Consider the following 21893-nt stretch of genomic DNA (forward strand, 5'->3'; position numbering starts at 1 on the left):
CAGAGCACAGACGCGTTCCTGCAGATAAAGGCATAATGAGGAAGACAAATTCATGGGATTAAGAGAGTAGCTGCTAAAATGCCATCACAAAGCAGCAAACAGGTATTTGAAGCTGCTGGTGCCTCTGGAGTCCCATCAACCTCAAGGTGAAGGATTCTCCAGATGCTTGCAGTTGTGCATAAACCTACTATTGGGCCACTCCTAACCAATGCTCACAAGCAGAAACGGTTGCAGTGGGCCCAGAAATACATGAAGACTCATTTTCAAACAGTCTTGTTTACTGATGAGTGCCATGCAACCCTGGATGGTCCAGATGGATGGAGTAGTGGATGGTTGGTGCATGGCCACCATGTCCCAACAAGGCTGCCACGTCAGCAAGGAGGTGGCAGAGTCATGTTTTGGGCTGGAATCATGGGGAGAGAGCTGCTAGGCCCCTATAGGGTCCCTGAAGGTGTGAAAATGACCTCGGCAAACTATATAGAGTTTCTGACTGACCACTTTCTTCCATGGTACAAAAAGAAGAACCGTGCCTTCCGTAGCAAAATCATCTTCATGCCTGACAATGCACCATCTCATGCTGCAAAGAATACCTCTGTGTCACTGGCTGCTATGGGCATAAAAGGAGAGAAACTCATGGTGTGGCCCTCATCCTCCCCTGACCTCAACCCTATTGAGAACCTTTGGAGCATCCTCAAGCAAAAGATCTATGAGGGTGGGAGGCAGTTGGCATCAAAACAGCAGCTCTGGGAGGCTATTCTGACATCCTGCAAAGAAATTCAAGCAGAAACTCTCCAAAAACTCACACGTTCAATGGATGCAGGAATTGTGAAGGTGATATCAAAGAAGGGGTCCTATGTTAACATGTAACTTGGCCTCTTAAGATGTTTTTGATTGAAATAGCTTTTGATTTTAGTAAATATGACCTCCTAGTGCTGCAAATTCAACAAATGACCATTTTCAGTTCTTTACAGCCTATAAAATGTTTAGAAACTCTGTTGTGCATAATCATTTGGAACAGTGCATTTTGAGTTTTTTATTTTTGAAAAAAATACTGTTTTCATTGGGAGGTTTGTTCAATAAAATTTGAATTATACCCTAACGGTTGATGACTTGAAAATTATACTGACTGTCATTTGCATCGACTGTTTAGGAAAATCAGAAAAAAACAACATTTGCATAATAATTTGGAACTTGGTGTATTTCCCCCTTAAATTACTCTGCTACTCACCTGTGTCACAAATGTGTTTTTATTCAAATAATATTTGAATTTTTTTTTAACAAAAGATAGATAGATAGGTATTCATCACTGGAGGGAAATTGCATCAGCTCACATAAAAAAAATATTCAATAATAATTAAGCAATAGAATAAGAATATAAAAAGGCAATATACAATAAAACTCAATGTTGCCTAGAGTATGGCAAAATAAGATATACATATAAACCTAAGAGTTAAGATTAAAAATAAAATGATGGCAATATACAATAAATTCAATGATAAACACTAAACATAACCTAAAAAAGTAACAAACTATAAAAATGCCTGAATAAATAAACATGAGAAATGTGGTCATATACAATAAAACTATAAGCTATTTGTGTGTGTGTGTGTGTGTATGTGTGTGTGTGTGTGTGTGTGTGTGTGTGTGTGTGTGTGTGTGTGTGTGTGTGTGTGTGTGTGTGTGTGTGTGTGTGTGTGTGTGTGTGTGTGTGTGTGTGGGGCTTGCGAGATACATCCTGCAGATGCGCTGGGACACATCATCTGTGATGTTAACTGGGGACACAGGGTGTTTCGGGTCTTTCAAGCATCAGACACCCTCGCCTAGGCGACCCGACCAGGGTTGATCAGACCCCGGCCTGTGTCCCAGCAGTGTTTGCCCACGGTTCTGCCTTCTTGATCCAAAGCCACCTGGTGGCTTTCACTGCGGCTTCAGTAACAGATCTGATGGCCTTCCTCTTTGCCTTCCCGGTGATGCCCAGCAGCGTGAACACTTTGCAGAGTGAGCGCCCTGCGAATCCTCTGCAGCCCACCTCCCCAGCCTCGCAGCGAGTTCGCCAGCCTTGCCTTCTGCATTCTTCCAAAAGCTCCTGGTACTTGGCCCGCTTCCTTTCATTGGCCTCTTCCATGCGCTTGGCTGCGCTCCATTTCCTGCCTGTTGGATCCTGAATGCCTTGTACTGCAGTGCCTCCCGGGTCCGTGACAACATGAACTCCTCCGTGAGGCCATTGATTGGGAGCTGCAGGATGTTGCTGGTGCCATACAGAGCGGCGCTGCTCAGGCTGCGGGGTAAACCTAGCCATTTATGCAAGTAGCTGCTGATTTTCTTCTCCAGGGCCTCGACTTTTGTGACGGGCACAGCATACAAGAGCAGGGTCCAGGTGATTTGCTAAGCCAGGCCTCAAGGTCTTTGCTGGTTTTCTGGATGGAAGCAGGGTCTTTAAGGCTGCAGTCAAAGATTTTCCCCAAGCTCTTGACTGGCTGCTCTGTAATGGATGGGATGGTGGCTCCGGAGAGTGAAAATCGGAACTTGTCCACTACTTTCCCCCTCTTCAGCACTAGAAACCTTGATTTTGCTGGCATAAAGCTCATCCTTGACCAAGTGATGATCTTCTCTAGGCCTTGGAGTATCCACCTGCTGCCCGGGACAGTTGTGGTGGTGACTGTCAGGTTGTCCATAAATGCCCTTATTGGAGGTTGTCGCACACCAGAGTTGGTCAAGGGACCCCCACATTCAACCCCGGCCGACTTGACTATCATGTTCATGGCGAGGGCGAAAAAGATGATTGAGATGGTACAGCCTGTTATTATGCCTTTCTCTAGCCGATGCCAATCTGATGAACTAGACCCAGCTGTGACTCTTAACCTGAAGTTGTCGTAGTAGTCTAGGATAAGGTCCATGATCTTCCCGGGAACATGATGTCTGATAAAGGGCAAGCTTGACGAGTTTTTGTGATATGGATCCATAAGTGTTAGCAAGGTCGAGCCACAACACAGTGAGGTCTCCCTTTCCTTCGCGAGCCTCCCTGCTGAGCTGTGTAACCACTCCCGTGTGTTCCAAACAGCCAGGCACTCCAGGTATCCCTCCCTTTTGAAACGAGGTGTCAATGTAGTTGTTCTTGGGAGGAATTCCATCAGGCGTTGTGACAAGACACTGAAGAATATCTTGCTTTCAATGCTTAGAAGTGAGATGGTTCTAAACTGACTGACTGGTCTTGGAGTTCTCTTCTTTGGGGATCCATATGCCCTCAGTGGACCTCCACTGGTTAGCAATTCTTCCCCGGCGCCAGATCACCCTTAGGATTTTCCATAGATACCGAAGGAGCTGCGGGCAGCGCTTGTAAACAACATATGGGATTCCACTGTGTCCTGGGGCAGAGGCTGATCTGGCTCCTTTCGCCACCTGCTGAAACTCCATCCAGCTGGGCTTATGAGGGAGATGTGTGGTTCCAGCTCCTGGTCTCTCTGGGTCACTCAAGGTGTTGTGCAGAAATTGTTCACATCGTCCGCTGAACATGTGAGGCTACCACTGTGCTTGTCCCCTAGGAGCTTCTTCATGAAAGAGAAAGGATTGGAAATGAAAGCAGCACGCTTCCTTGCCCTTTCCTTCCCCAGTCTCCGGTGCCACTCTGCCCTGCGCAGGGTCATGAGCTGCTTCCTCAAGATGTTGCGGAGCTCAGCAAGTTGTTGTTTTTCCTCTTCACCAGCTTTCCTGTACTGTTGTTTTAGACTCCGGAGCTCTTGACGCAGCTGGTGTATCTCGGTGGCTCTACGGTTCATCGTATAGGCTGGCTTGGTGTTTCCTCTCTCGACGTGGCCAAACCTCTCAGCAGCATAGCTGACTATGATAGCCATCATAGTTCCCAGCCGCCGAACTGCCTCCCCGGTGGTTGTGGCTTCTACAATCTGGCTCACATCAGCATCAAACTGTGCCCAGACGCTCTGGCTGCTAGCTGAAGGCCACTTGATCCGCTTCTGTGGGACTAATCTGCAGGGATTGGAAGGCTCTACTGCTTGGCGGGACTGGGCTCTGTAGGGTCATTCCTGGCCGGGCACCTCCTGCGTCTCACCAGGATTAGATCCTGTGTGCTGATATATATGTGTGTGCGTGTGTGTGACCTAGTGCAGCAAAACCTGATTTGCCAAATAAGTTGAAAAAACCTTTCTAGAGATTTTTCCAGATTCGTATTCTTGTGTGTTTTTTTCTCTCAACGTATTTTCAAAGCCGAGTTTGATTAATAAATAGTGTGTGTGTGTGTGTGTGTGTGTGTGTGTGTGTGTGTGTGTGTGTGTGTGTGTGTGTGTGTGTGTGTGTGTGTGTGTATATATATATATATAGTGTAATAATATTAGTCTTTGTATATCAACCTCGGACACACCGAGGTTGATATACAAAGACTAATATTATTGACAGACTACATTTTGTTGTGTTGTCCGCACTTTTAAACTCCTAAATATTTATACTTCTATAAAACATGTATATTCTTACTGTTAAATAAAAAGCTAATCAAAAGCTTTTTCAAAAACAAAGATATTGTGTGTTGATGACGCTATTTAACATTCCCTCAAAACACCAGAACAATGCAGAGATTGCCCCATTTAGCAGGGTGTCAAGGCCCCATTCAGCAGGGTGTCAAGTGGCCACGTGGCAAGTAGCCATGTGGCTTTGTTGGTCCTCCAACTCATTTGCATTCTGGGAGCTGGCTGAATAAAGCCAAGTGTTGGGAAAACTTTGAGGGTGATTATCTCAGAAACACAGTTTGCCCTAGTCATTAACAAGCCATAGCTTCAAAAATATTTCCTTAATTCGCACAAGTAACACCTTGTTTTGAAGCTCTGAATGATGTGAAAAAAAAGTCAAGCGACACCAAATGTACCTACAATCTACTGTGTGTGTGTGTGTGTGTGTGTGTGTGTGTGTGTGTGTGTGTGTGTGTGTGTGTGTGTGTGTGTGTGTGTGTGTGTGTGTGTGTGTGTGTGTGTGTGTGTGTGTGTGTCCCCGTCCACGGACAATAATCCGAAAAAATGTCCAATAAACCTGACAGGGAACCAGAAAAATTAACCGAAAGCTAAACAATGAACAGTAAAAAGTAGGTAATGTAAAATAACCTCGTGATGAACATTAAATATCATTAGGTTAGTTGTGTGAAGCCGTGTATTATATTTCAGTTATCTGTTTTCCCCCTTCCCCACAGAGGCTCTCTCCCTGGGTGGGCCTGAGGAAGATCAACGTGTCCTACTGGGGCTGGGAAGACATGTCACCCTTCACCAACAGCAGCCTGCGCTGGCTGCCGGGGGAGCCCAGCGACTCGGGCTTCTGCGCCTACCTGGAGGAGCCGCAGGTGTCGGGCCTGAGGGCCAACCCCTGCACCGCCACGGCCCACGGCCTCATCTGCGAGAAGGCAGCGGGTGAGACGCGCACCAGGGGCAACCTGGACAATAATATGATAAAACCGGGTGTCCATAAAGAGTCTGAAAGTGTAGCCTTGGCTTTATGAGGTCTTCATTTCAACATATTCATTTGGTGTGATTCCCTTTTTTTTTTTTATTTTGCTTTGTTAAAATAAATCAAATTCCTTGGCCTCAGATTCAACATGTCTGATGTTTTATACTTATCTTACATTCACCTATTCGACCAGCCCATCAGAGATAAGAAGGAAACCAGCCAATCTAGATGAACTAACATTTATACTTACCTTCATACTTACACGTTAATTAACCCTATTTCTACCTTAGCTTGACCAGCATAGGCTTATATACCATTCCTTTTGGAGTCATGGTTACATACAATTCAAACAATTTTACTCCAACGGACAGAAATGGGAGTATTCCTCTTTGTATTGCCTCTTTTGTATTGGGACTGTCCTCTGACGCATTGTGCCACACCTCGCCTGCTATGTGTGTGGACTATGTAAGGGTCACCTGCAGGAAACGACTCGTCTTCAATGTCCTTCTGCGATGCTCTCCAGGCAACCCCAACCAGAGCAGCCGTCCTCCCTGCAAGAAGCCCTGCGCACTTCACACCAACTGCGCCAACTGCACCAGCCAGGCCACGGAGTGCATGTGGTGCGGCAGTGCCCAGCGTTGTGTAGACTCCACCGCCTACGTCATCTCCTTCCCCTATGGCCAGTGTCTGGAGTGGCAGACCGGAGAATGCCTGGGTGAGTTTCTCTTCCTTTCTAGTCTTTTTCTTTCTTTTTTTCCACAAACACGTATCCTGCTTTTCAGCAGTAAATCGGCCAATTAGTCCAGATTAGACGTCCCCATTTGGTTAGATTTCCCTGTTGACCACTATGAAGATGGAGATGGTCAAGCATGCTCGCTTTCCACTTGAAGAGATTCGGTTTTCAGACCCAGAACGTCAGGGAAAACATGCATTTCATTCCTCTAAAATGTGGCCAAATAGCACTTAGTCTAAACGCTCTTGAAAACAATTTTTTTTTTTTTATGTGATCTTCTGTTTTAATGTAATTCTTACTAATTCATTGGTTGCTTGTGATTTTGGAGGATCCGTGGTATTTGATTTTCAAATTATTGCTCGCTTCAGTACCTAGGCTAATGTTTTATAATGTCAAATAGAATGTAAAAAATTGTCCTCACATTAATCGAGTAGAAATTTTTGAAATTTTAGGGTTTGGAGCTCAGAGTGGAATCCCCAGCGGTTTGAAGTCAGCCCTTCAGATTGAAATGCATAATATATATTTGCATAATATTCTTTTCATTCTAACCCTTTGCATTGGTTTTGGACCTAGGTATAATTACTGCCGGTTAGTTGTTCCCTTAAACTCTATTTCTAATCAGTTTGGGCTTCTACAATTTGTGACCCACCGCGTACTTCAGGGTCATTTGGCGGCTTTTGAGTATTTTCTTTTTCGCATCATATGAAAGTGGAGAATCAGAGCTTCCAAATAAGGTGTCACTTGTGCAAATCAAGCAAATATCTTTTAAGCTATGACTTGTTAATGACAAAGGTGTGGCAAACCGTGTTTCTGAGATAATCGCCTCCAAACTTTTACCCACACCAGGTTCATTCAGCCAGCTCCCAGAATGCAAATGGGGTTGGCGGACAAACAAAGCCTCATGGCCAATTAACATACTGCTGAATGGGCCAATCACGAACAGCTCAACAACACACAACTAATTTTGTTTTAAAAAATAATATTTTATTTAACAGTAAGAATATATTAGTTTTGTAAAAGTGGAATTATTTTGGAGTTTAAAAGTACGGACAACACAACAAAATGTAGAGTCTATCAATATTATGTATCTCAGGAAATCTGAAATCTGAAAATCTGTCACCAACCTCAACGGACTTCATCACGTCATCGACTTCTTCCGTTGTAACAACAACAGACGTATCGTCGGTCTCCCCCCCGGTGGTTCTTGAAAATATTCCGTTTCATCGTCACATTAAGTTTGAAATCCGCTGTTTAAAATGTTCTCCAAGTCTGGATCAGATTCAGATTCAGCATCGCTGTCGTTCTTAACATTTTTCTACGATTTATAAATCGAGCTCGGTTTTGAAAATACGTTGAGCGATTTAAAAAAATAAATAAATAAATAAAAAATCACTAAGGAACACAAATCTGGAAAAATCTCATTTTCATTCAAGGAAGGTTTTTGTAACTTATTTGGCTGCTCCTGGCGATTTTAGAAATGCGCGAGATGGCGGCTTTTGCTGTGGTGGGACACATTTAGTTTCGTAGTGTATATGCATACTTGGATAGCAATATTTAATTCCTGTCAGAAACGGTTATCCAGATTCATATTATTTATTATTCTTTATTTTTCCTTCAGGATTTTCACTTAAAAAAAAAAAAAGTATTTCAAGGGTGTTTTTTTTTTTTTTTTTTTTTTTTTTTGTTTTGTTTTTAATAAAAGGGACAAAATAATTTTGGGGTCTATGATGTCAAATTTTTGAGCCAAATTGGAACCGGCCCCCTGCGTGTTGCGAGTGGAATGGTTCCCAGCTTGGTCTCCGGGATTTCACCCAAGAATCGTCCGCGTTTGCAAAATATTAACAGAGTAGACCAGACTGGTTTTGTATATGAATGATGAGTTGTTTTTATTTTATTTATTTTTCAGAAATTACCCCCCTCTCCTCCCAGGCCCTGGATTTTTCACTTAAACTGTCTATTGTGACAAGGAACAAACACAGCCCCCTCCCCCCACCCTGGAACAGTGCGTTCTGGTCCGAAAACAGCCAACGCTGTTTTCACTTTCATCCTGTCGCCTTCCAAACAAACTTAAGTGGCCTCGCTTGCATTAATGATCGCCGCCGCCGGAGCCCATTCCACTAATGGATGTGAAACGATGGTGACGCGGCGGCAAATTCCTGAACCGGCAGTTGTTGAGATAAACCCCATCGAAATTCGGCCTTTTGTCCAACTCAGACCAACGTTGTGTTTGATTTTTTTTTCTTCTTCTTTTTTTAATTAATCTCGATGGGGAGTCTTTTTTGCTCTGTTTTTATTTTTTAATTTCCTCTCCATCAACTGCACATCTCTTGACATCTATGTGACCCACCAAATGCTATGCCAGCACATTTAGCAGCACTGTATTGTTGGCTAGATGGCAAAAACATTGGCAATTCTATGTTCTGTCAAAAATTTGATTTTAGAAGATTTATGTTCCTCAAGTTGTTTTCTATCTCTCAACATATTTTCAAAACCCAGTTTGATTTCTAAATATTAGATTAATATTAAACGCAGTGGCTTTTATAAAATATTAAAAACGGCTACGTGATCCACTAGCATTACACAGGGAAAAAGAGTTACTCACCATCTCGCAAACCAGCGCAAACGGCGATCTTACGGTTCCCTTTAGTGCAAACATACAGATCAAGGTAATTCTTCGATAGTTTGTGTGATGTCAGGTCAGAATGGGAAACCGTTTTGATAAAATAACATTATAAATGAACCCGGACTACACCGGATCTTTTTTGTGTGATAAGTAACCGTAGTACACTGTACACTTCCCAAACAATGTTTTCAAGAAACAAGCACAAACAAACACTCGAAGCAAGGCATTTCACATCTCCGTGAAGACATATCATCCCCGTGTTGTTATGGAGTATAAGAAGAGGTTTTGCAGAAGCTCTCATTTATATTGCAGAACTGGCAGCATGAGGCGGCGGGCTTCCAAACAACAATTCCCAAAATGCAAATGGCTGGGAGGACCCCGCCATTTACACTCTGGGAATTGTTGTCTGGTGTTCGAAAAGTGAAAGATCTGGAAAGTGCCACTTTCTTAAAACTACCATTGTTATAAAACAATAAATGCTGGAAATGGGAATGTTTAAAAGTTACAGTATATTAGAGGGTCATGCTACTAAAGTGAGAATGAACTTTAACGCTTCAACTTAAAATTAAAAGGATTAACTTGAATTTTCTAATATTTTTAATCAATAAATTATTTATTATTTCAGAAAAACACATTCACTATCATCTCAGCACTAGCCTAATGTAACGTTTCAAAGTACTAATTGTGTTTCTAAATGGGTATTTTGTTCTGCAAAAGTCTGGAAATCTTCTAAAACTTTAAAGGCTGATTCCTCGGAAATTCTGTTTCTAAAACCTTAATCTTTAATAAGCCACAGCTTCCAAAATATTTGCTTGATTCACACACGTGATACTTTGTTTTGAACCTCTGATTTTATTCTTTCACAGTATGTGAAAAACACAAAAATGTAAACTTTCGAAATGTGAGCCTAAAGTACGCCGTGGGTCACATACACGTCACTTTACCAGTTTGTCTCCAGAAGGGGGCGTAGTACTTATCTCGTAGACACATATCTCGGAGAATAAAGAATAAATGATGGAATATACAACATGGCATGGCACCCTGGCAGCAGTCATAGGTGCTTTTATAGGAATGTGTCCTCATTCTGATTGGCTTAGTCTGGCTTACTTAAGTAAAAATAAACAAGTGAAAGTGAAAAATAAAAGTGATCTCTAATGTAATGTTATCTGAAAATAAACTGCGTACTGTATCGCTGAAGCGGAGCATTTCCAGCTGAGCTTTGGATTCACATTGTAGAACTAGATTTCGATTATGTCAATTTTTAAATAAAATGTTCACGCTGTTTCATTAATGCTGATTCAAGTAACTTTAACTGTATTCCAGTAAAAGTAAGTAATGTAAGATAAGGACTTTACTTTATTAATTCCTTTGGGAAAATTCAGGATATGGGCTGTAATATCAGGGCACTGCATACGACAAGTACTTTTACTTTTAATAAGTTAATTTTAATGTACTTTAAGTACATTTAAGAGTGAGTACTCATATAGTTTTACTGAATTAGAAATGTCAATGTGATACTTTGACTAAAGTAAAAGGTCTGCGTACTTCTTCCACCGCTGGGAGCTGAATATGAGACTCGGATCAATAACTCATTAAAGCTACACATAGTGTGTTATTGCTCTTTAACCGTCTCTGTGTGTGTGTCTCTCTCTCTCTCGCTCTCTCTCTCTCTCTCTCTCTCTCTCTCTCTCTCTCTCTCTTTCGTCAGCCCAAAACTGCTCGGGCCTGCGTACGTGTGGCCAGTGCTTGGAGCAGCCAGAGTGCGGCTGGTGTGGGGACCCGAGCAGCACGGGGCGCGGCCTCTGCGTGGAGGGCTCCTACCGGGGGCCCATCAAGAGGCCGGCCAAGCAGGGTCAGCAGGCCCAGTACCAGGACATGAGCCTGGACCCGGTCATCTGCCCCAAGGACAAAGGCTACGAATGGGCCTTCGTCCACTGTCCCGGTGAGTCGATACTGTGTAGAAGTCTATGGTTAGACTTTAATAATAATAATAATTAATCATAAAAATGGATGGATACGTTATTCCTCCTCAAAGGGAAATTGCCCAGAAAATGTCCCAGAAATCTCACCTCAAAAAACAACGGCATTAATAATTACAAACAATAGAATAAAGATATAAAAATGAGAAATTAAAAGTGTGAGTATCTGGGGAAAAAGTGAGATATCCAAAAACAAAAAAATGGCAGGATAATGGAAAATAAACGTGAACGTTTTAAGCAGAAAAACATATAAACCTGGAAAATGAACTGTCACGGAATAAAAGAAAATAAAAGAAATATGGCAGGATAACGGTAAATAAACCTGAACATTTTTAGCGCTTTACCTTGAAAGACAATCAAATAATGAGTAATAGTCAATTATAAAAAGATTGCTAACAAGCATAATTGTACCGTATAACTTAAAAATAAGTAAATATCATATTCTAACTTTGGGTCATTAATTTAGACCTATAAAAGCTCAACTGTAATGTAAATGTATATAAAAAAACGAAAAAAATATAGCATGAATTGTGCATTTTGAATCGTCACATTTTAATTGTTTTGCAATGGAAATTATTGATATCAGTTGAGAATACTGTGTCAAGATAATATATATATATATATATATATATATATATATATAGAGGTGTGTGCGTGCGTGTGTACCTCAGGTTTCCTCAACTTAAATTTGCATCTTAATTTCGCATTTTCAAGTTGTTCAACACCTAAAAAGTGGGTTTTAATGAATTTACACGATTTGTTTTTTGAAGTTGATCCAATAACTCACCTTTTTCATTTTAGACATTCGAAATAAAATGCTGAAACACAAAGCTGAGCCCGTAGCTCGATTCATTCTAGTGCTATATCTTTTTTTTTTTTTTCCCCCCACCAAAGTTGACTGTTTTGTCATATTCCTGGCAGGGAGGTTGAGAGACTGATGTTTCAAACAAATGTCCACAGTGGAAAAGCAGGTTCTGGTTGCATCCCGGCCGACGTGTAAAGTCTTGAGTTGAAAGAGGTGCTCTTACTTATGGATCAGTATCACCGCATCCCATGATACTTACTATACTACATGATACGGCATGATCCGTCCCGATAGATTTCCACGCAACATTAGCACTATACCATGAAGTCATTTAAAGCTCCATCAAACCACACCGTGTAAGCCGAGCACTTACCCACAGCTGCTTGTAACCTAAGCAGCTCTCCATGTGAGGAGGGGGTGGGTGGCTCCCCCGTTGACAACATTTTAGAGCTGAAAAGATGTAATTATAATTAGAATGTTTTGCTTTGAATAGCGGCTGATCTCTTTTTCCAATGAGGAAAAGCCAGCGGGATTTGCCATCCCAAGACTGTAGACAGCCCTACTGAAGATGCCGAAGGTTTCTCATGGTTTTCTCCGCTGCTTGTTATGATTCACGATAACAAATGATCAAACTTAACTAGAATTCCTTTCTTCATTTGAATGTGTATCCAGTCAAAACCTTTCTACTGCTGTTTTTAAGAAAAGTATTATTATTATTTTATTTCAAATAGCTGTTTGCATCACTGTAAACCTTTCAAAGGGTTGATGCATTACTTCCTTCCCTCCGCATTGGCTCTGATGTGAGATCGCTGTATTATTCTGAGAATAAATAGAGAACAAATAATAGAATGTACAAAAAATAAATAAAAATGGTTAAAGTTTATTTTATAGTAACAGGCCCTGATCCTGATTTGCTAAGTCTGGCCTTCTTAGGATAAAAAAAAAAAGTCAAAGTGCTTGCAAACAACATTTTTCATACATTTAAAAGATGCATACTCAAACCGGAATAAAATACAATTTGGAAAATTGCAAAAAAACAAGAGGTACTGTGGTTCAAGCGATCAATGCTCCACAGGCTTTGTCGAAAGCCCGAGCCAAGAGGAGGCTCACTGCCATATGGCTTTGCTATAAACATGAATACAATGAATGAGTTAATCTAAATGGACTGCTCATATAATTACAGTACGGCACAATTCTCTTTGTTTTTGCCATAGGAGCCGTACATTACATTGCCATTGTTGGAGGCTCAGCTGTAGCTGTACAAATAACATGGCATAACAGATACTTAATTATTTGACCAAGCCTGCACTTACCCCACGGCAAAGCGCACTTCTCATTTCAACCATTGTCTCTAGGTGCTCAATACTATGAATAAAAACAAGGTGTTAATACTTCTAAGTGAGACACAGGAGTAAAAGCTATTCTAAGCCCTGATGCCAAAACGCATGCGTTGTCTTCTATCCACAGAGGATGGGTGGATGGATGGGTGGATGGATGGGTGGATGGATGGGTGGATGGATGGATGATGGACTGATGGAAACATGAGAAAGTGACTAAAAGCAACTGAAAGCGACGAAAGGAAAGTGACTGAAAGCGACGAAAGGAAAGTGACTGCAAGCGCTGTCCGTCCCCGTTTCTCTGATCGTGCAGTCACAGAGGCTTTTTCTTTTCTAGAAAAATAAAGAATACGGGAGATTTACGGGACAATATTTAAACTAGAGGGCAGCGGAAGAGAAGGGTAAAATACGGGAGAATTCAGAGGAAAACGGAAGGGTTGGCAGGTATGTGTGCTTATGCAAGCAGCAGAGGCAGATAGACAGATTCAGACAGAGCCACAAGCAGCAGAGGCAGCTTATGACGCTGGTGGGACACAGCGCCTATGACAGACTAGCAACGGCCTTGACAACGACACGTTGATTGATCGACACTTACAGACAAATCAGTGTTGAATTCACACGCGCGGTGCATTGTTTATGTATTTGATTGGGTTAGGAAATTAGTGGGACAGAACAGGATAAACGTCTACGTGAGCGCTGAAAACAAGTAGTTCTATAGTATTGTTTTAATTGTGGTGAAAACCGGGACAATTTGGTGCTGAATGTTAAAAAACCTTGGGCTTGAGTTTGCCATGTCATGATTTGAACATTATTTTTTATTTTTTTGCTAAACCTATAAGGGTTTCTGGACAACATTTGTCATTGTTTTGGGTTAATTGATTTCAAATAAACATAGATTTGCATAAACCAAGCATATTTGTCCACTCCCATGTTGATAAGAGTTGATAAGAAACACTTGAAAAAATATCCCTTTTAGATATTTTGAACAGATAAAAAATGTGCGATAAATCACAATTAACTATGGATTTACGATGCGATTCATCGCAATTTAATATTTGAATCGATTGACAGCCCTCATATTTATAGATTATGGTCAGTTGGATGTATACTAGTTAAATAGATAGATAGATAGAAAGATAGATAGATAGATAGATAGATAGATAGATAGATAGATAGATAGATAGATAGATCGATGGGGGGACATTGTAAGGAATTGTGACCCTTCACATGGACACAGATCTAATCCAAACTGATTCCACGTCCGCAGCATGCCAGTGTAACGGCCACAGCACGTGTGTGAACGGCAGCGTGTGCGAACAATGCCGAAACCTCACCACCGGGCCTCATTGCCAGACCTGCATGCCCGGTTACCATGGAGACCCCACCAACGGAGGCAAATGTCAAGGTGAGTGCCAAAGAGTGTGGATATATTTTGTGGGTAGAAGATCTTTCCTTGGGGTATTGGTGGACTTGTTTTAGTTTTTTGTTTTTTTTCAATTCAAATAAAGTGTATTATATATTTATGTTGAATTAAGTTCTGTTGAATTCACTTATATGGAAACCCAGAGCAGTAAGGGGGGGTGACCGCGCAGGCAGGCAAGCAGGCAGGCTTGCAAACGGGAGCATAAGTAAAATTAAGCTTTGTAAGCTGTTTGGTCATTGGTAGCGATCTGGTCACAGACGCCATCTCTGCACCACGCTTCCCCCTGTCACTGCAAGACAAACATCACACAACAGACCTCTTCCAGCCAGTCAGACCAATCAGCGCCAATCTGGCTGATCTGGCCGACTTGGTACAGCTGCACCATCGCATGCAGCTGTACCAGGTCATCCATAGGTCCCTGGCCTGTGGATCACCTTGAATTTAAAGGGCTGAAGAGCCAGGTACCAACGGGTAATCCGCGGGTCGGTATCTTTTATGCGGTGAAGCCACTGCAGCAGGAAGTGGTCCGAACAGAGGGTGAATTGGCACCCCAGGAGGTAATAGCGGCGGGCGCCGACGGCCCACTTTTTGGCCAGACACTCCTTCTCCGTGGGCGGTCGGCGCCATCCACCTGCTGGGACAACGCTGCCCCCAGCCCTCTGTCCGACGCATCAGTCTGCAAGCTCAAAGGGAGAGAGAAGTTAGGTGTAAACTGCACAGGCTTCCCACAGAGAGCTGATTCTTACCTTCACCAGCGCCTGCAGGCACTTCTCTGTCCTTTGGACCGGATCTGGCGCACGATTTCGAGATGAATCAGACAAAGGGCTGGTCAGGCCCGAAAAGTGGGCTACAAACCTCCTGTAGTACCCGGCCAGTCCTAAGAACTGCTTCACCCCTTTTTTTTGCGTTGGGCCTCAGACTGTTCACGACCGCTGCCGTTTTATCTCCTGTACTTGGGGTCATACCAGTCCTCCACCCAAGTGCTGCCCCAGACATACCGTACCTCCCTTCATCCAACCGCACACTTCTTTAGGTTGGGCGTGAGCCCCGCCCGCCTCAGAGACTCTAACGCCGCCCCCACATGCTGCATGTGCTGCTCCCAACTGTCGCCGTGGCGGTAGCGTGCAGCGCATGCACCCGGTCCATGAGACGGCGAAAGGGGGCGAGGGCTCCCAACGACCCCCAACGGAAGCGTGACGCCTGGGGCGACGGAGCCTTCTCCGCAGCTGCCCCCTCCCTCTGGATTTCTCTCCCCAAACACATCCGAGACTGCACCGACCTGTCTGCGTTCAAGTCACGCATCAAAACCTTTTCAGAACTGTTTGATGTGTGACTAATGCTGCCTCTTTTATCTTTTTAGTGTTACGCTTCATGATGACGTTAAACTTACGTAAGGTGTCCGAGTAACCTGAAAGTGCTCTATAAATAAAAAGTGTCATTATTATTATTGGAATGGTAGAACCTCTGCGGAGTGGAGAAAGACGATTTTTCCTTGGACTCTGGAGACAAGGGGATCTGCAAGTAGCCATAACCAGTCCATTAGCTTGTCGATCCAGGGCATCGGGTACACGTCGAGTGGCGCAGTTGTAACTTTTTTTTTGTTTTTCTTCCTTGGACTAACCAGCCAATGAACAACTTGGTCGACTAAGACTCTTCTCGTCGACTAACGTTTGGACGGCCATTGGGGGGCTGCCCTAGCACCAACGCATATGTGTGAATATCCCCATGCACACACTGAATCACCACCTCCAAAGTGTCGTTGCCGAACCCTCGTCTGGGAACAGCAAAGCCCGATGTATCCCCTTGTACTCTTACCGGTACGTTGTAGGTCCCTTCCCAGCCGGGTGAGGGGCCCGGCGGACCAGCAACCCGAGCCACTTGTCCAACCTCCATCACGTGGTCGTGCCAGCACCCCTGCCACGGGTGGGACAGGGAGACAACAGAGGCTTGTCGCAGGGAGAATCCGAGCAGCCGGAGTTTTTTTTTGTTTTTTTTAAAGGCTCGCTGGCAAACGGGAACATCAAAAATATTCAGCTCTGTCGGCTGGTCGGTCGTTGGTAAACGATCTGGCGACTTCGTCTCTGCGCCACGCCCTTCCCCGTCACTGCAAGACAAACAACACATAAGAAACCTCTCCCGGCCGAGTCGGACCGATCCGCACCAATGGGGCTGATCAGGCCGACTCGGTACAGCTGCATCGCCGTGGTAAGAGGCCAGCCCTCCCGCAGACCGCGGCTTAACCACGCCCCCCTGTCTGCCACAGTTATTTTTTAATTTGAATGACTTAACAAGATACTAGTTTGTCCAAACAACTTAGTCAGCTCAGTCATTTTAAGGTAACTTGGATGTTGGCCAAAATACTAACACTAAATACGAGTGCACGAAGCCCTTGGCTCATGGCTCATCGTCATGTTCTAACATAATTTATTATCACATTATTATTATTTCATGGTATTTTTATAACAGATTTGCCTCGCCCTCCTTAAATGAGGACACAATACGCGGTCGATGTTGTGTTCTTTATGTAGATGAGAGAAAAAGCCAAAAGATTTTTACTTCTTTGCGATTGAGGTTTTCTTTCCTCCCTGTAAGCCAGCTTCATTGGAAATTCTCCAGTACGCTTACATAACAAAAGCCACATTTTAGATAACCCCAGAGACTTGGTTAAAAGCCTTATGTCATCACGCATGCAGGCCAACAATTTACCTGTTACTCCCATATCATATGTTAAGTAGTGAGCATTATGTGCCCTGCTCTCCCAGCCAAATTGGTTTGCAAATGGCACATTGCAATCACTCAAGCAGACGAGCTTTGAATGCATTGAGCAGCGAGCTAATAATTAACCTGCAGCACATGCAGCTACCTGTTCAAGATCTTTTGATTGGAACGCAGACCTGAAAGCAAACCTCTTGAATGTACGTTTTTCAAGCCATTAATAATTGGAACGCTGTTAATCGTGTGGTGCGTTATCCATTAGAAGGCACTGGTCCCCAGGTCCGTTCTGCCATCAGATGGATAGGGAGGCTGACGGAGGGGAAGAAATGGAGCTTCTCTGTGAAGAGGAGATTAACCCTCGGCAGCCCGTGGGGCTTTCAGGCATGAATAGCATTCCTGTGAAATGACATGCTGCATGTTAGTTCAAATGGGCTCGCATGGGAATCTCTCTCACACACACACACAGGAGTTTTGTGGTGGCAGATATGGTCCGTTAATGCCGACGTGAAAGCCATCGCATGTAAAGTGAAACTATGTAGACACACCTTCATTGCCGTCTATTCAGTCATTCTCATTTGGTTTCTGATTGCTGATTCGGGGGGGGGGGGGGGATTGCTGGCGACGAGTACAAGTGGCTTATCGAGCAATACTGCTTTGTTGATCATTTGACCATATTTCTTGACCAAGCAGGAAGATGTGTTGATTAGAAGAGATGGTACAGTCTTGAGATATTCAGAAAACTTCATTACATTTCTGTGAGGCAGCCTTAAAGACAAGATTTAACAGTATTGTGATATTGCACGAGCAGAAATCCCAGAGGACATCAATTCTCATAGCTAGTCAGGGCGACAGTCTGGTAGTCAAAAGGACACTTTACTAGCCACAAGTACAGTTCACTGGTCACAGGGACAGCCTGGTAGACAAGAGGACGTTCTGGTAGCCAAAAGGACAGTTAAATAGCCACAAGGACAGTTCACAGCGACAGCCTAGTCGTCAAAATGATGGTTCATTTGTCACAAGTACCGTCCGGCAGCCAAAAGGACAGTTTACTAGTCAAAAGGACACTCGGGAAGCGAAAAGGACAGTTCATTAGTCACAAGGACAGTCTGGTAGTCAAAAGGACAATTCCCTGCAAAAGGACAGTTCGCTGCTTTGTTTTAGTCGGTTAAAAAGCTTTAAAAATTGGAAATATTCTGATATCCCTCCATTTCCAATAATGGGTAACGGATAAATTTAAATTAAATCTTCGCCTTAACATCAATTTCAATATAATACAATATATTACCCAGTCTTAGTAGAGGCAGATTTTCACTCAATATAACTTCAAGACCATGTTGAGCAAAGTGTGCTGACATTGTTTAGCACTGCTGAAATATATACAGTATGTACAATGGAGTACATACACTGATCAGCCACAGCATTAAAACCACCGACAGGTGAAGTGAATAACATTGGATCTGAGTGACTTTGACAAGGGCCAAATTGTGAAGGCTAGACGACTGGGTCAGAGCATCTCCAAAACAACAGGTCTTGTGGTGTGTGTGTGTGTGTGTGTGTGTGTGTGTGTGTGTGTGTGTGTGTGTGTGTGTGTGTGTGTGTGTGTGTGTGTGTGTGTGTGTGTACATATGTGACCCACTGCATACTTTAGGGTCATTTGGCAGCTTTCGACTTTCCGCCGGTGGGTATGCGGTGGGACACAGACACACACACACACGTTTATATACTGTATATGTGTGTCTGTGTATATGTATATACATATATACGTGTATATATATATACGTATATGTGTGAGAGAAAGGACAGTGCTCAGTTTCTGCTGACTTTAAATGGTTTTCCTGCACGGTAGAAGCCCTTTCAGGCGTTCTTTCACCGAGCGCCGCGGCCACGGAGGCAACATTAGCTTTTTTACATAACATGGTTTTTAGTATAATGCAGGCAGCCACCGTCGGAGCGCTCCCACCACGTGCTGCGGGCCACGTTTTATCACAGCCTCTTAAGTCGGAGGTCAGCGCCATGAAGCGAGGGATGACGGATGTTAATGCATCTGCCGTGGCTTCCCGCGCTCATCACATGCATTGTGGGAAATGTAGGCTCCGGCCTGGCCCCGGGGACGGCTCAGCGAGCTTTGAACTACAAGTGTGGGGGAAATCGCAAGCCGTCACGGACATGAAAGACACACACGCACACACGCACACACACACACACACACACACACACACACACACACACACACACACACACACACACACACACACACACACACACACACACACACACTGTACTCTTCAGAGTGTAAAACTAACTATGATTTTTTTGTTTCTTTCTTTCCCTTTTTTTCCATTTTTGATCTTCTTTCTTTCCTTTTTGTTTCTTTTTCTTTTTTCTCTCCCTCTCTCCCTCTCTCTCGCTCTCTTTCGGTATTTTTCTCTTTTGAGTCTCTCTTTTCTCTTTTTATTTCCATTTCACTTTCTGTCTTTCTTGTTTCCATTTTGTCTTTCTTTCTCCCTTGATCGCTTTCTTTCCCTGTGGGTCTGTCTTTTCATTCTCTCTCTCTCTCTCTCTCTCTCTCTCTCTCTCTCCAGCCTGTAAGTGTAATGGTCATGCCAGTGTGTGCCAGGTGCTGACAGGCAAATGTTTCTGCACCACCAAGGGCATCAAAGGAGACCAGTGCCAGCTGTAAGTAACACACACACACACACACACACACACACACACACACACACACACACACACACACACACACACACACACACACACACACACACACACACACACACACACACACACACACACACACACGCACACACACACACAATGTCTTGTGCTATTTTGGGAGTTACTAATGCTACATCCACCAGACATTACTCTTAAATCATACTTCTGTGACAGTCAGACAACCTTGGAATCGTGAAAAGCCATTTGGAATACTTTTATTTCTACCTGCTACACATCAGGCTGTGGTCTGGTCAGGGTTTCCCACCAAACACTCCCAACAAAGTATATCTCGGGGGGGATAAAGAGGTCGGCCGGATCTGTGATGTCTGACGTCTGCTGACTTATGGTAAAGTGAATCCAATTTAATGTCATGGCCGCCTGCCTGTCACCCGCTGCGGCACTGAGGAAGTGCTGACGGCTATGTCATCACTGACACATTTTGATAAGTCCCACAATTACCTGTGCTCCAGGCGCCAGTGCAATTTGTGCCCTATCTTGAAAAGAGTCAGCCGTTAAAAATGAAATCTATATATAGGAGCAGATTAATTTTATATTTTGAATTTAAATGTATACCCGTTAACTGGATTTGGGTTGGATTTGGCCCCAAATCGATTATTTTTTCTTTTTTTTCCCCCCAGATTATTATTTATATTAATTTGAACCCATATCTCACCCATTTCATCAGTTTTTTTTATTATGCAATGTGAAATCATTTAAAATATTCTTCAAATTCTCATATGGGCCGCATCCATATCTGTGAGTCATGTGACCTTATGTTTTGCTGCCGTCTTCGTCCAAATGGCGTCATTGTTCGTTGGACTTCCCTGAGCTGTGTATATTGTGACAAAAAAATGTCATACTGGGGCATAAAAAAACCCCTGAACTGATCATTTAGCTTTGCGTTCTGGGAAAATCAAGATGTCATCTATGTAGAAGTGTTTTTTCAACACTAATGTGCCGTGAGTCCTCGCCTGGTTTGCCGTGAAAATGTTTCAGATTCCACTTCAAAAAAAGATAATTCAACACAGTTGATTTAATATGTTCAGTCTACCAAGTTCCGGGCCGCTGTACCCGAAAGCCTGCGGCTGCGGAGCTGTCCATGGTCCTATACTATGAGGTTCGATGCCCTCTGTGGTTCAATGCCAGTTTTGACCACTTTATCGCTCTTCCCTATAACTTTAAAATGTTGGGGGTTTTTTTATATCTTTTGAGTTTAAAAGGAATTATATAACTGTCTTTGTCACCATTTGTAACCCCTTTTTTGTCCAATTAACTATTGGAAGTTTCAAGTTGCTTTTAGAGTGCGTTTTGAAAACCACCATGGACTGCTGCCCGCTCCACTACTTACAGATGCCGTGACAGTAGAAATAATAATAATAATAATAATAATAATAATGTCAAAATATTATTTACAGATCGCTGGAAAGTCTGGGCGTGACACCCCTTATATATGCGCTTCAATTGCACCATCTCAGTGAAGAGATCGCACAGCTCTGCCTTTTTAAATTATTATAATTTTGCCTTTATTTATTCTTTGGTCCCCTGCGCGATTTCCACCAGCGCTCTGCAGACGGTAGTATTTTCACTCTAACTCCGTGTGGTGAATTGTTTATATGTATGTATGTTTGCATAATACCTCATTTAACTACGTGCAAATGACCCCGGCGCACCGGCGCTTTTTCTGTTACTTGCCCCGGTTTAGCGGCCGCAGAAGCCACACAGTCCTTTTGTGGATTTGCCCCTCTTGTGTTTTTTAAACAAGGGATCCACCTCCGTCCAGCTTGTGCTGACGCGATGGATTCTGCCGGAGCCGGACGAGCCACTCTGCTACGTATCTATCTATCTTGGAGCTCAGCAGGTCGGATGGTGTTTTTAATACCGCTAATGGGGCCAGAGTTATGGAGGGGGGTCATCGGCAGGCTGAGACACACACACACACACCCACACACACACACACACACACACACACACACCCACACACACACACACACACACACACACACACACACACCCACACACACACACACACACACACACACACCCAACTTCAACAATTTTCTTTGCTTTTTTCCCCCCTCAAAGTATCCCTCTACACTTTGTAGTGAGATCAAAACTGCAGCG

At 43.4% G+C, this 21893-nt stretch overlaps 1 protein-coding gene across 1 annotated transcript in view; it reads left to right on the forward strand.

Moving 5' to 3' along the window:
- Window positions 1-21893, forward strand: part of atrnl1b (attractin-like 1b) — a gene marked incomplete at both ends in the record, with an annotated part of 106616 nt that overhangs the window by 23488 nt on the left and 61235 nt on the right. The window contains 5 exons of the mRNA XM_080021221.1: window positions 5192-5405; window positions 5966-6157; window positions 10507-10740; window positions 14187-14324; window positions 19640-19733. Of these exons, the coding sequence (XP_079877347.1) occupies window positions 5192-5405; window positions 5966-6157; window positions 10507-10740; window positions 14187-14324; window positions 19640-19733 (872 nt within the window). The remainder of the gene's footprint in view (window positions 1-5191; window positions 5406-5965; window positions 6158-10506; window positions 10741-14186; window positions 14325-19639; window positions 19734-21893) is intronic.

This window comes from Zeus faber (assembly GCF_960531495.2).
Source record: "Zeus faber genome assembly, chromosome: 20".
NCBI lineage: Eukaryota > Metazoa > Chordata > Actinopteri > Zeiformes > Zeidae > Zeus > Zeus faber.